The sequence below is a fragment of the Glandiceps talaboti genome, chromosome 23, assembly GCF_964340395.1.
Source record: "Glandiceps talaboti chromosome 23, keGlaTala1.1, whole genome shotgun sequence".
Taxonomy (NCBI): Eukaryota; Metazoa; Hemichordata; class Enteropneusta; family Spengelidae; genus Glandiceps; species Glandiceps talaboti.
In genome coordinates this window covers 6,834,563-6,850,452 of record NC_135571.1, presented here as the reverse complement: position 1 = coordinate 6,850,452, position 15,890 = coordinate 6,834,563, and the positions used below count along the sequence as shown (strand labels likewise).

Genomic DNA, 15,890 nt, shown 5'->3' with positions numbered 1-15,890 from the left:
TCTTTATTGTGTCTACAGAGCAGACACTGTGTAAGGGATGTTTGTGTGTTATCTTTATTGTGTCTACAGAGCAGACACTGTGTAAGGGATGTTTGTGTGTTATCTTTATTGTGTCTATCTCAACATGAAATCTTGTGATCAGACTCACTGATCTCGATAGTTCATTTAATAGTTTTGACTCGGTCTCGGGAAATGGACTGTAATTCAACCAACATTTTATTTATTTTGTATCACACAGGGAGCATTTTGGAGTTTAATGGTTGGATTAGTCATTGGTGCAATCAGACTTATTCTAGATCTATTTTATCATGGACCAACAAATTGTGGTGAAGACACTCGTCCAGCTATAATCAGATTAAACTTCATGTACTTTGCTTTGATATTGTTCTGGGTCTGTGTTGGTGTTATGGTTGTTGTAAGTTTGTTGACGCCGCCAATACCTGAAAACAGGGTAAGTAAATGAATTTAGTATAAATTTATATATGGCACACACAGACAGACACATGGACGGATAAAATGTGTCTCCCTCTATTAGTCTCGGTTACCCAGACTGTCATCCTAGGGTCTCTACTATAAGACTACCCAGATGAGAGCCTGGAGGATTGTTACCACAAATTGCCCACATCAGATCTTTCCAAGAGCAGTGTATGCTGGGAATACTTCACATCCAGCATTGCAGGTTGAAAATTCCTCTGTGACAGGTTATCATGTCAGTGACTGATACATCTTAATTACAAAGAACAATTAGCCTCGTAAGTCCATTTTTCATGGCTTAGAAGAAATGAACTGTGACACTTCCGGTGCAGGTGACTTCAAATTACGTTTTCCCCAGACTGTTATCTGGATGGTCTCATAGTAGAACCCCCAGTGGTGATAGTCTGGGTAACTGAGACTATCCACTTCTGTCAATGATACAAGCAGTCTGACAATATTCTGGTTCTATTCAGTGTTAGAGGAGGTTAAAAGAAAAGTGCTGACAATCTTTGTATTTGTGAAGACAATGAGATCAGGTGATCATGATGTCATCACCAGATGTTTTCCCATGAAGCCTTGCAGGAAATCCCCAAAATAGCCAAACACATGTAGGTTTTCCCCATAAACCCTTGCAGGAAATCCATAAAATGGTCAAACACATGTAGGTTTTCCCATAAACCCATGCAAGAAATAGCCAAACACACATATGTTTTCCCATAAACCCTTGCAGGAAATAGCCAAACACACGTAGGTTTTCCCATAGACCATTGCAGGAAATCCCCAAAATGGTCAAACACATGTTAAGTGCAGTGGAGATTCTTTATAAGATTTCAAATTTGAATAAGTTGCCAAGATGCATGTTGCTCAGTTAAGTAGGTAAATGTAAGCCGTCGGATCATACTTGTGAAAAAAGAGTGAAAGTGAATTAAAAGTTTGAAATAATTCAAGTGTTACTAGTTTCTCATATTATAACCTTTCTTTCATATTCCATTCTACTCTTTATTTATTCATCTTGAAGATATTTAGAATGTCTTCACAGATTTCTACCATATCACAGGATGTATCTATGGGTGACAAGGTATATTTACATATTATCAGAGAATATGTCTCTGAGAATAAGATATATTCTCCATGAATGTGTATTACGCCTAAAAAAAATTGTGTGGTTCCAATTACTCTCAATTTTAGGATAGGTGGGGGTAGATAGATTTTAAAAAAAAGTTTTTTTTATTCATTTTCTTCATATGTGAGTCTAGTTCATATAGTTATGTTTTTCGTTGTTTTCCATATGGTCTCTGTGTTATTGGTTTCTTCCCATCAGATGTACAGCCATTACAGATTGGAAGAACACTTTTATATTGACTTTTTTATTTTGATGTCGGTTTTCGCATCCACTATTTCTAGAGATTTCACAATTTTCGTGATTTTTTTATTTTTATTCTCAAATATGTGAAAAAAATGTGTAAGGTCAGCAGTGAAAAACTACATTTTGTAGGTGGGGTCGAGTAACTGGAACCAAACAATTTTTTCATAGGCTTTATATTAATCAATGTGTGCATGTTTCTTGTATCAGTTTTTGATAATTTGTGCTCAAAGTAATCTTTGTGTAATTTTGCTTAATTTGTCTAAAAGGTGCATTTACTGTTATAGTAGTATATACAAATGTGAAACAACATATGTCAAGTCCTCGTTTGTAACTCAATAAATTGGAAAAGATTAATGAACTATGTAAAATCTTTGTTATTGTAAGTACAATAACAAACTTTGTTACTTATTTTGTAGCTTTTTGCAATGTATTGATTTACAAACACAGACTTGGTCTATGTTGTTTCACATTGATTTTTCAAGTAGGAAGCCATGATAAAATTGTTTTATAAATTAAAAAACCAAAATAAATATCCAATCCTCATCTATATGGCAAAATAGTCAAGCCATATTCTTACATCAAATTTGAATAAAAATAATTATATTTTTGATTATGTCTGATATTTTTGCCATTGTTATTTGTGTGATTGTTTGGTGAATTCAGCTTCAGTATGTTATTAATATGCATGTCATAGTGGTTTTGAGTTAACTGTACTTTAGATGTTCTCACATTGAAAATCTTTCATTACCATGCACCATGCAAAAAATATGTCAGAGTTTTCCAAAATTTATAAATACAACTGCTGATGTCAGCCCTTGGATGAACGGAATCTGTTACAAACAGGGAAAGTAAACAACTTTATTTGATTAATAACACTTGGCACAGTATGTTGAAAGAACAGAGACTTGATAACAACATTTGATAACAACAGTTGTATGGCCGCATTACATAACAGTTCACATTCACAAACAAATTTTCAGTTCCCCTGGCATTTCATGCACACATAAAGAGGCCATAAAACTGTTCTTATCAAACCATGGTGCTTAATACAAGTCTCTGCTGTTCCAACATGCTGTGCCAATTCATTTGTTTACTTTCCCTGTTTGTAACAGGTTCCATTTGTCCAGTCAGATGTCAGTGGTTGAAGATGTAGATTGAGATCGATTGAAACACTCAATAATATATCACATGAACATTTCTATGCACAGAATCAAAAAGTTTGTGCAAGCAAACCCTAAATATTTACTGACATCTCGTCAACATTGTCAGGAGTGAACTACACCCCTGATGACATACAAGACATCAGTTTGAGATTTGTTTCCAAGAAATATTTTTGACTGTGTGTAGAACTTTTCATTTGATATATGGACTCCAGAGTCCATGAATATTCTCTCTCAAACTCAAAAATGTCTTGGTATGTAACATATATGTACTTTTGCTTTCAAATCTTTTAAATTATGTTCTAACAAAACCCTTTCATCTTAGATTCTGAGGTTGACATTCTGGACCCGACACAGTCAGGAAAAATATGAAGAGTTCCCAGATTCAGAACACACAACAGCGGATAAATACGAACTAGATAAAGGGAAAGAAGATGGAACAGGAGAGACAAGACATGATGATGAAACGGGAGAAAAGAAAGATGTAGATGGAACAGGGAAAGAGATAGATGGAGCAGTGACTTCTACAGGTAGGAAATTACAGCAGAGATATCGAAGGGTCGCCAAAAGACTGTGTGCATATCATACACAGTTTATGTTCCCCAAGAACAGTTTAGATAGATAAGAAACAGGCTTCCCACAGACCACTCATTACAAATACAAAAAATGCCATCCCACCCCAACTGATACACAGACACACACAATGTCCTTGGAACAAACAAGCTATTTAATGTCATCACATTGCAGGCTCAGATTTTGACATATACAAATTGAAACTAGCAAGAATTTGAGTCTGTTTGCATGGTTCCCCGTGGTGACATATATGTATGTGTACACATACAGTGCCTGCTTGTCGGCAGGAGTGTGGTGTTGTTTATATTTGTATTGAGTGGTCTGTGAGAAGCCTGTTTTTTATCTAACTAAATTGTTCTTGGGGAGGGGAACATAAAATGTGTATGATATAGGGGGTGGCGGATAACTCCATGGGTAACATTATGGGGAGGTTCGCTAATTCCTCACAAACATTGAAACTCAAAGTGTTGTGATACCAATTTTGTGCAAAAAGTATACCATTTCTGATACCAAGTTGCATTTTAATTATTCAAAGTCACTAAAAGCCAGGGCTCCCAGGATGGAGCTAACCCTAGATCTAGTGTTGCATGAGTGATGAGAGTACAGAAGTTTTGAAGGTAGGTACACCAGGTTGAAATGCTTCCAGTGTTGACTGCATAGTCTATGTTAATTAACGCCAGTTTTGATTCACCCAACACTTTCTCATACCACCACCTCATGAAAAGTGTACCCTTTCTCATACCAACCAGCATAAAAAACCGACCCCTTTCACACAGACCCTGCCTGTATTGCCGTCTATGGGAGTTGCCTAGCAACCTTGATAAAAAGCATAGCAACATATAGGAAAGGAATAGATGTTAATTAAGGTACTGATAAAGGGGTAGGCAGTCATGCATCTTATAACGAAGCAGGTACTGTTGCTTACGCAGGGAGGAAAAAACCCAAAATATATTTGATATTTATGATTGATACACAGTGACTATTACATTTTTTGTCCCTCTTTTTTTCAGGAGAGGAAAGCCTTGTTGAAGACCAGGGAAGTGAGCCCTCAGGAGTTCAAGATATGTCATGGAAGGCACGATTAACGCGTTTCTTCATTTGGTTTTGTGGATTTGAACCTCAAAGGAAATTAACACCTGAAGAACAGGCAGCGATGGAGTTAAAACTAACATCAATTGAACAAACTAAAACTGAAAGTATTATCCTAAATATTAATTTAGTTTTCATTTTGTTGGTTGTTATTTTCTTGTTCATGTATTTTACATTTCTTTGGGCATAAGGTGATCATAAAAAGTAAAGTCAGAAATCTGGGGCGCATTTGATTTTCCCAATCATGATTTTTATTAATCTGACGTCATTTCTGGAAACGAGGTTGTAAACAAAATACTCCAATCATGAGTATGATTATTTTAAAAAATGTACATGTAAACATTTCAAAAAGTTTCATACATTTCTTATAAATTAAATGATTTTACATCGTCAAAATGATTACAGTGATAAAAATTACCAATCTGACTGAACACAATTTTAATCATGTTTTCCTTCATTTCTAACTTGCCATCAGCCATGTGAATGATCCCTTCAATGATATTACGTTGTCGGCCATATTGTGATCATTTCGATCACGGTTTGGGGCTAGACTGTAAGATACGCCGTGACGTTTTGCCCTCACCGGCCTCCTCTCTGTTAGGGGTTAGCCGATGTTTGAGGGCGCCCCGTCACGGCATACCTTACAGACTTGGTTCGGGGCATGATGACTGTGATTACTAATCATGATTGTGATTGGTGTTTATCAAACGTGAAATCATAATTATGATTGTGTAAATTGAACGTGCCCCTATTTATCTAAAGTACTCTTGCCAATCAAATTTTAAGTTACAAAGTTTCCTGTAAACTCTATGTCTGCAATCACTGTGTCCAGACTATTGTAGTTTGTAAAGAGAGCCGATAATATGACCAGAATATCTTATAAAGTGTCATTTTTCAATGTAACCAAGAACATGAGATTTGTGACCAAATTTAAAGTTGTGTAGTCTGAATTCCAATCTGGTCTACTAACCAAAGTCTGGTCAAACGAGTCCTGAGATACAATTTAAAATTCATCCACAGCCACCCACACAGTCATTAACATCATGTCTTTGTTATTCAATCACAAAATGCTAACCAATAACACAGTCCCTCATAAAGTTAGTGTTTATTGGGCTGTTACGTAATGTCCAAATATGGTATATTTGTCAGCTCAGGATGCTACTTATACACTGTTTACATCACTATAGCAGCTGGGGGTTCACTGATTGGATGAACAACTTTTTGTGCTAATCGAGCTCGTTTAACCAGACTGTGGTTAGTAGACCACAGTTGGAAGCCAGACTAAAAGTTGTAGGACTCTGAGGAATTGGGATTTTTTCGTTTTAATATAGTTGGTCAGGACATCATGTAAACAGTCCAGTCTCATAACTTGTTCTTTTTTCATAGTGTGAAACAAAAAATTAAGATACAAAAGTCTTGTAAATATTTTAAGTATTAATTTTAATACCAGATATAGATATTATTTACATGTTATATATATAGCATATTTGCCAGTCTGAAAGAAATATTGACAGGGTTTCAGGTATTTTTAATGAATTGTAAGAAATGTATAGATGTGTAGGTATATAGAACTGTATTCAAAACAAAAGTTATGTTTTATTGAAGTAGTTACGGCATAGCTGTACTTCACAGTACTGTATAAATACAACATAGCTACCTGAAGTAATGATAGCAATAAACAAAAGTATTTATAATAGCTATCAGTGACATGTATGAGGACACTCTTTTAAAACTGAAGTCTGCCAAATTCATATGATGTCCGTTAATATATAAAAGTTGAGTTTATTATGATTATTGAGGGATACTTTGCATCGTAATATTCTACAATCATGTCTGTCCCGGTGGTCTGTCAACTATACTGGCTGTCATATATACGGGTCTTGGTTAGTTGTACACATGTGCGAGATTCTATTCATGTTTTACTATCCAACGATTTCTATTTCTTGCCAAAATGCATCATGTTATTTTGCACTGAGCAAGGGCAAATTTCATCAGTCGTGGATGATTTATAGCAGTTCTACTGACCCAAGGAAGTATTTCTCTAATTATAATTCATGATTGTGAGTTTGATTGTAGCTTACAGTTCCATCTAAACTACACATTACTTTTCGCACTTGCGCACAACTAGCCAAGACCCATATATAGGGCAGCCAGTATAGTTGACAGATCACTGCACTTTTACTCTTCCATTTGCACAAAAATGTACATGGTTAATTTATTCCAAAGAAATAATTTTGTAACTATCAAACGCTTTGTCCTTACTGCATAATACAGTACAATGAGTATATGATTATTTATGTTAATGTGTATTTAAATGAAGGAGTTATCATGTATATTCAAAGTGAAAGTTTGTACATATTTAATTATAGCAGAGGTGTGAGATCAAGTCTTGCACAAATGTGATCAAATCATAGCTTTTGATCACCGATAATTTAGTCATGTGAATATTCTTTTTCATTGAAAACAATAGTAGCTGCAACTATTATGGGTAGTTACATAATGTCCATATATGGCATATTTGGCATATTAGGACATTGGGTCAGTTATGTCATTTCATGAACAATCATGACTTTCTTTGTCTGAGTGTAGAAAAAACTCATTAAAGTTGGACATTTAGATTCTAGGCTGTATACAACCCATGACACCAAAGTAAAGCATTTTCTGTATGTACCACAATCTTTATAACATCCATATCAAGTACAACCCATAACATCAAAGTACTTTCTGTATGCACAACAATTATTTATACCATCCATATCAAGTGTAAAAGTATACTGTTTCATTTGCTATCCGACCACATTAGAAAGGCCACATGCTAGGCTTGTAAATAAACCAATTGAAACAGTATACTTTTACACTTGTATGAATGCTATAAATGAGTGTAGCACATAGAGAAAGTGCTTTACTTCAGTGTTACTCGTAATATGAATGCTATAAATGAGTGTAGCACATAGAGAAATTAAGTGCTTTACTTCAGTGTTACTCATTGTAATATGAATGCTATAAATGAGTGTAGCACATAGAGAAAGTGCTTTACTTCAGTGTTACTCATTGTAATATGAATGCTATAAATGAGTGTAGCACATAGAGAAAGTGCTTTACCATAGAGAAAGTGCTTTACTTCAGTGTTACTCGTTGTAATATGAATGCTATAAATGAGTGTAGCACATAGAGAAAGTGCTTTACTTCAGTGTTACTCATTGTAATATAAATGCTATAAATGAGTGTAGCACATAGAGAAAGTGCTTTACCATAGAGAAAGTGCTTTACTTCAGTGTTACTCATTGTAATATGAATGCTATAAATGAGTGTAGCACATAGAGAAAGTGCTTTACTTCAGTGTTACTCATTGTAATATAAATGCTATAAATGAGTGTAGCACATAGAGAAAGTGCTTTACTTCAGTGTTACTCATTGTAATATGAATGCTATAAACGAGTGTAGCACATAGAGAAAGTGCTTTACTTCAGTGTTACTCGTTGTAATACCTAAAAAATTCTCCCACAATGTGCTCATTACAACTTTTCCACTTGTATAATTTATAGAGTCAGATTTTGTCTTTCCATAGATTTTAATGTTAACCATGAAATGGCTGTTGATATTTTTTCTTATAACAAGTACTACCTTTGCACCAGTTGTCTGAAAATACTGTTGATCAGAACGTCGTTTTATCAGTGGTGGACTGTTAAAACTGTCTTTGTTGGTGCCGTAAAGTCTTCTCCTTATCACACTTAGTCACTATCAAACTGACATAAATCGATACATGGTTGCCTCAGATCATAGACAATGGAGTTCTTCACTGTCTATGCTCAGATGTAGCTTCACTCATAGAGAAGTGGAGAAGAAACTCTACTGTGTATGCATCATGCGATACTTTTATCAGTTTGTTTATATCTGTGAAAGTTAGACATGTTATATATGGCAATATAACTTTCACAGACATAAACAAACTGATAACAACATGGTGTGAGCCTATATCAGAGACACTCAATGTTATTTTGTATCAATTTATGTCTGCTTGATAGTGTGATAAGGAGACAACTTTTCAACACCAACAAAACCAGTTATTATTGTCTACTACCGATAAAACAACGTTCTGATCAACAGCATTTCTAGACAACTAGTGCAAGGGTTGTAAACTACAACTTTACTATGTAATATCTGTAACATTTCTTTCTTGCTACAGCTCAAAACTTGCCACTACATGAATGTCATGTATTTTGTATTACGGCCACATCAATTAAATACTTTGTTTGTCGTCCTTGAATTTCATCAAAACCTACCAGACAGACAGGGAAAACAACAAACACAGAAAAAAAACAATGCTAGCATGTCATGTAAAATTCACTTTTCTGTTGATTCATTTTCTGTTTGTACCTAAATCTACTAGACTGGTGAAATATAAATGTCAAAATCCCAAGTTTGATTTTCTTAAACAACTACTTAGAAATATGTGCAGTTATTCTGAAGATATTTGAACGGTCTTTCCATTTGCAATGGTATGACATATGGCCTTGTGTGGAAATATGGTCAAAACAAAGTGTATGTTTTTTTTTCTGAATCTACACGCACACAAAGACTTTAATTGATAGTGCCTATTAGTAGAAATAGTGTAATAATGAACAAAGCAGTATGTAAAATTGAATTTACAATATTGTATGATTTTACATCAAAATATATTAATACAGGGTATTATGGAGAGATCATGTACTTTAAGTTTTCTCAGATAAATAAAGAGGCTGAAAAATTTATCATTGACTCGATCACTTGCGTTGTGTTCGTCTGATCTCTTATCTTCTGATGGCTAGGGAACGAGTGTCGATATAAATTCTCAATCTACCTGTAGACTTGAAAGACAAACGCTACTACACTATTCCGTTATCCTATTAAGCTTACATTGAATTTTTGGTTGTTTTGCCAATTATAAATGTTCAGGCCTTTTGACCTTTGTGAAGAAATCACACTTTTGGGCTGTATACTGCCATCTACAGGTGACCTTATGTTTATCTTCGTTTTGCTAGGGTTGGATTCAGCACGAGAGCCAATACTAAATGTTCAGGCAATAAAATTATCCTTTTTAATATTCATAATTTTAGACGATATTTGTGTGTGTGTACTCAACATCAATCAATATATCAAGATTCTCCCCAGTGCGATTGGATGTGAACGAAATTTGGAATTTATGTTAAAAATGGATTTTCCGTTATTATTTCAAAATATATATTTTTCATAAATCATCGAAACTCTTCTAAATATAATGTTTTACCATTAACAACTCATAAAATATGCTTTACTTGGGCCCTAAACACCTGTTTCCATTGATAATACAAAGAAAGTGACATTTTTCAACTATTACGCAATAATGCGTTTTTCCAGTCCAAACGGTCCCAATTTCGCCTTTTTTGACCTTTGTGAAGAAATCGACTTTTGGCGATGTATACTGCCATCTACAGTTGACCTATCATTATTAATGCATAAATTAATGTGTTGCGAGTTATAACAAATCTTGAATTTTAGTTTATAACGAAAGTATGGCATTTTTTATTAATTTTTCTATTAATTTTTTCAGAAATATTTATTCTAATTTTTCAAAAACTACTCCAAATTACATGTTAGATATTATGAAACGTAAAACAGATGATTTGGTTTGGCCGTGGACACGTTATTATGGGTTAAAAGAAGAAAAGTCGCATTTTTCAACTATTACGCAATAATGCGTTTTTACAGTCCAAACGGCCCCAATTTCGCCTTTTTTGACCTTTGTGAAGAAATCGCACTTTTGGGCTGTATACTGCCATCTACAGGTGACCTTATGTTTATCTTTGTTTTGCTAGGGTTGGATTCGGCTCGAGAGCCAATACTAAATGTTCAGGCAATAAAATTATCCTTTTTAATATTCATAATTTTAGACGATATTTGTGTGTGCGTACTCAACATCAATCAATATATCAAGATTCTCCCCAGTGCGATTGGATGTGAACGATATTTGGAATTTATGATAAAAATGGATTTTCCGTTATTATTTCAAAATATATATTTTTCATAAATCATCGAAACTCTTCTAAATGTAATGTTTTACCATTAACAACTCATAAAATATGCTTTACTTGGGCCCTAAACACCTGTTTCCATTGATAAAACAAAGAAAGTGACATTTTTCAACTATTACGCAATAAGGCGTTTTTTCAGTCGAATGTACCCCAATTTCGCCTTTTTTGACCTTTGTGAAGAAATCGCACTTTTGGGCTGTATACTGCCATCTACAGGTGACCTTATGTTTATCTTTGTTTTGCTAGGGTTGGATTCGGCTCGAGAGCCAATACTAAATGTTCAGGCAATAAAATTATCCTTTTTAATATTCATAATTTTAGACGATATTTGTGTGTGCGTACTCAACATCAATCAATATATCAAGATTCTCCCCAGTGCGATTGGATGTGAACGATATTTGGAATTTATGATAAAAATGGATTTTCCGTTATTATTTCAAAATATATATTTTTCATAAATCATCGAAACTCTTCTAAATGTAATGTTTTACCATTAACAACTCATAAAATATGCTTTACTTGGGCCCTAAACACCTGTTTCCGTTGATAAAACAAAGAAAGTGACATTTTTCAACTATTACGCAATAAGGCGTTTTTTCAGTCGAATGTACCCCAATTTCGCCTTTTTTGACCTTTGTGAAGAAATCGCACTTTTGGGCTGTATACTGCCATCTACAGGTGACCTTATGTTTATCTTTGTTTTGCTAGGGTTGGATTCGGCTCGAGAGCCAATACTAAATGTTCAGGCAATAAAATTATCCTTTTTAATATTCATAATTTTAGACGATATTTGTGTGTGCGTACTCAACATCAATCAATATATCAAGATTCTCCCCAGTGCGATTGGATGTGAACGATATTTGGAATTTATGATAAAAATGGATTTTCCGTTATTATTTCAAAATATATATTTTTCATAAATCATCGAAACTCTTCTAAATGTAATGTTTTACCATTAACAACTCATAAAATATGCTTTACTTGGGCCCTAAACACCTGTTTCCGTTGATAAAACAAAGAAAGTGACATTTTTCAACTATTACGCAATAAGGCGTTTTTTCAGTCGAATGTACCCCAATTTCGCCTTTTTTGACCTTTGTGAAGAAATCGCACTTTTGGGCTGTATACTGCCATCTACAGGTGACCTTATGTTTATCTTTGTTTTGCTAGGGTTGGATTCGGCTCGAGAGCCAATACTAAATGTTCAGGCAATAAAATTATCCTTTTTAATATTCATAATTTTAGACGATATTTGTGTGTGCGTACTCAACATCAATCAATATATCAAGATTCTCCCCAGTGCGATTGGATGTGAACGATATTTGGAATTTATGATAAAAATGGATTTTCCGTTATTATTTCAAAATATATATTTTTCATAAATCATCGAAACTCTTCTAAATGTAATGTTTTACCATTAACAACTCATAAAATATGCTTTACTTGGGCCCTAAACACCTGTTTCCGTTGATAAAACAAAGAAAGTGACATTTTTCAACTATTACGCAATAAGGCGTTTTTTCAGTCGAATGTACCCCAATTTCGCCTTTTTTGACCTTTGTGAAGAAATCGCACTTTTGGGCTGTATACTGCCATCTACAGGTGACCTTATGTTTATCTTTGTTTTGCTAGGGTTGGATTCGGCTCGAGAGCCAATACTAAATGTTCAGGCAATAAAATTATCCTTTTTAATATTCATAATTTTAGACGATATTTGTGTGTGCGTACTCAACATCAATCAATATATCAAGATTCTCCCCAGTGCGATTGGATGTGAACGATATTTGGAATTTATGATAAAAATGGATTTTCCGTTATTATTTCAAAATATATATTTTTCATAAATCATCGAAACTCTTCTAAATGTAATGTTTTACCATTAACAACTCATAAAATATGCTTTACTTGGGCCCTAAACACCTGTTTCCGTTGATAAAACAAAGAAAGTGACATTTTTCAACTATTACGCAATAAGGCGTTTTTTCAGTCGAATGTACCCCAATTTCGCCTTTTTTGACCTTTGTGAAGAAATCGCACTTTTGGGCTGTATACTGCCATCTACAGGTGACCTTATGTTTATCTTTGTTTTGCTAGGGTTGGATTCGGCTCGAGAGCCAATACTAAATGTTCAGGCAATAAAATTATCCTTTTTAATATTCATAATTTTAGACGATATTTGTGTGTGCGTACTCAACATCAATCAATATATCAAGATTCTCCCCAGTGCGATTGGATGTGAACGATATTTGGAATTTATGATAAAAATGGATTTTCCGTTATTATTTCAAAATATATATTTTTCATAAATCATCGAAACTCTTCTAAATGTAATGTTTTACCATTAACAACTCATAAAATATGCTTTACTTGGGCCCTAAACACCTGTTTCCATTGATAAAACAAAGAAAGTGACATTTTTCAACTATTGCGCAATAAGGCGTTTTTTCAGTCGAATGTACCCCAATTTCGCCTTTTTTGACCTTTGTGAAGAAATCGCACTTTTGGGCTGTATACTGCCATCTACAGGTGACCTTATGTTTATCTTTGTTTTGCTAGGGTTGGATTCGGCTCGAGAGCCAATACTAAATGTTCAGGCAATAAAATTATCCTTTTTAATATTCATAATTTTAGACGATATTTGTGTGTGCGTACTCAACATCAATCAATATATCAAGATTCTCCCCAGTGCGATTGGATGTGAACGATATTTGGAATTTATGATAAAAATGGATTTTCCGTTATTATTTCAAAATATATATTTTTCATAAATCATCGAAACTCTTCTAAATGTAATGTTTTACCATTAACAACTCATAAAATATGCTTTACTTGGGCCCTAAACACCTGTTTCCATTGATAAAACAAAGAAAGTGACATTTTTCAACTATTGCGCAATAAGGCGTTTTTTCAGTCGAATGTACCCCAATTTCGCCTTTTTTGACCTTTGTGAAGAAATCGCACTTTTGGGCTGTATACTGCCATCTACAGGTGACCTTATGTTTATCTTTGTTTTGCTAGGGTTGGATTCGGCTCGAGAGCCAATACTAAATGTTCAGGCAATAAAATTATCCTTTTTAATATTCATAATTTTAGACGATATTTGTGTGTGCGTACTCAACATCAATCAATATATCAAGATTCTCCCCAGTGCGATTGGATGTGAACGATATTTGGAATTTATGATAAAAATGGATTTTCCGTTATTATTTCAAAATATATATTTTTCATAAATCATCGAAACTCTTCTAAATGTAATGTTTTACCATTAACAACTCATAAAATATGCTTTACTTGGGCCCTAAACACCTGTTTCCGTTGATAAAACAAAGAAAGTGACATTTTTCAACTATTACGCAATAAGGCGTTTTTTCAGTCGAATGTACCCCAATTTCGCCTTTTTTGACCTTTGTGAAGAAATCGCACTTTTGGGCTGTATACTGCCATCTACAGGTGACCTTATGTTTATCTTTGTTTTGCTAGGGTTGGATTCGGCTCGAGAGCCAATACTAAATGTTCAGGCAATAAAATTATCCTTTTTAATATTCATAATTTTAGACGATATTTGTGTGTGCGTACTCAACATCAATCAATATATCAAGATTCTCCCCAGTGCGATTGGATGTGAACGATATTTGGAATTTATGATAAAAATGGATTTTCCGTTATTATTTCAAAATATATATTTTTCATAAATCATCGAAACTCTTCTAAATGTAATGTTTTACCATTAACAACTCATAAAATATGCTTTACTTGGGCCCTAAACACCTGTTTCCGTTGATAAAACAAAGAAAGTGACATTTTTCAACTATTACGCAATAAGGCGTTTTTTCAGTCGAATGTACCCCAATTTCGCCTTTTTTGACCTTTGTGAAGAAATCGCACTTTTGGGCTGTATACTGCCATCTACAGGTGACCTTATGTTTATCTTTGTTTTGCTAGGGTTGGATTCGGCTCGAGAGCCAATACTAAATGTTCAGGCAATAAAATTATCCTTTTTAATATTCATAATTTTAGACGATATTTGTGTGTGCGTACTCAACATCAATCAATATATCAAGATTCTCCCCAGTGCGATTGGATGTGAACGATATTTGGAATTTATGATAAAAATGGATTTTCCGTTATTATTTCAAAATATATATTTTTCATAAATCATCGAAACTCTTCTAAATGTAATGTTTTACCATTAACAACTCATAAAATATGCTTTACTTGGGCCCTAAACACCTGTTTCCGTTGATAAAACAAAGAAAGTGACATTTTTCAACTATTACGCAATAAGGCGTTTTTTCAGTCGAATGTACCCCAATTTCGCCTTTTTTGACCTTTGTGAAGAAATCGCACTTTTGGGCTGTATACTGCCATCTACAGGTGACCTTATGTTTATCTTTGTTTTGCTAGGGTTGGATTCGGCTCGAGAGCCAATACTAAATGTTCAGGCAATAAAATTATCCTTTTTAATATTCATAATTTTAGACGATATTTGTGTGTGCGTACTCAACATCAATCAATATATCAAGATTCTCCCCAGTGCGATTGGATGTGAACGATATTTGGAATTTATGATAAAAATGGATTTTCCGTTATTATTTCAAAATATATATTTTTCATAAATCATCGAAACTCTTCTAAATGTAATGTTTTACCATTAACAACTCATAAAATATGCTTTACTTGGGCCCTAAACACCTGTTTCCATTGATAAAACAAAGAAAGTGACATTTTTCAACTATTGCGCAATAAGGCGTTTTTTCAGTCGAATGTACCCCAATTTCGCCTTTTTTGACCTTTGTGAAGAAATCGCACTTTTGGGCTGTATACTGCCATCTACAGGTGACCTTATGTTTATCTTTGTTTTGCTAGGGTTGGATTCGGCTCGAGAGCCAATACTAAATGTTCAGGCAATAAAATTATCCTTTTTAATATTCATAATTTTAGACGATATTTGTGTGTGCGTACTCAACATCAATCAATATATCAAGATTCTCCCCAGTGCGATTGGATGTGAACGATATTTGGAATTTATGATAAAAATGGATTTTCCGTTATTATTTCAAAATATATATTTTTCATAAATCATCGAAACTCTTCTAAATGTAATGTTTTACCATTAACAACTCATAAAATATGCTTTACTTGGGCCCTAAACACCTGTTTCCATTGATAAAACAAAGA

General features: G+C 34.0%; 1 protein-coding gene across 1 annotated transcript in view; it reads left to right on the top strand.

Moving 5' to 3' along the window:
- The window catches only part of LOC144453210 (sodium/glucose cotransporter 4-like), an 18,758-nt gene extending 13,906 nt beyond the window's left edge, over positions 1 to 4,852 (top strand). Inside the window, exons 14-17 of the mRNA XM_078144487.1 lie at positions 239 to 451; positions 1,493 to 1,552; positions 3,326 to 3,530; positions 4,584 to 4,852. Of these exons, the coding sequence (XP_078000613.1) occupies positions 239 to 451; positions 1,493 to 1,552; positions 3,326 to 3,530; positions 4,584 to 4,852 (747 nt within the window). The remainder of the gene's footprint in view (positions 1 to 238; positions 452 to 1,492; positions 1,553 to 3,325; positions 3,531 to 4,583) is intronic.
- The last annotated feature ends 11,038 nt before the right edge of the window (positions 4,853 to 15,890 follow it).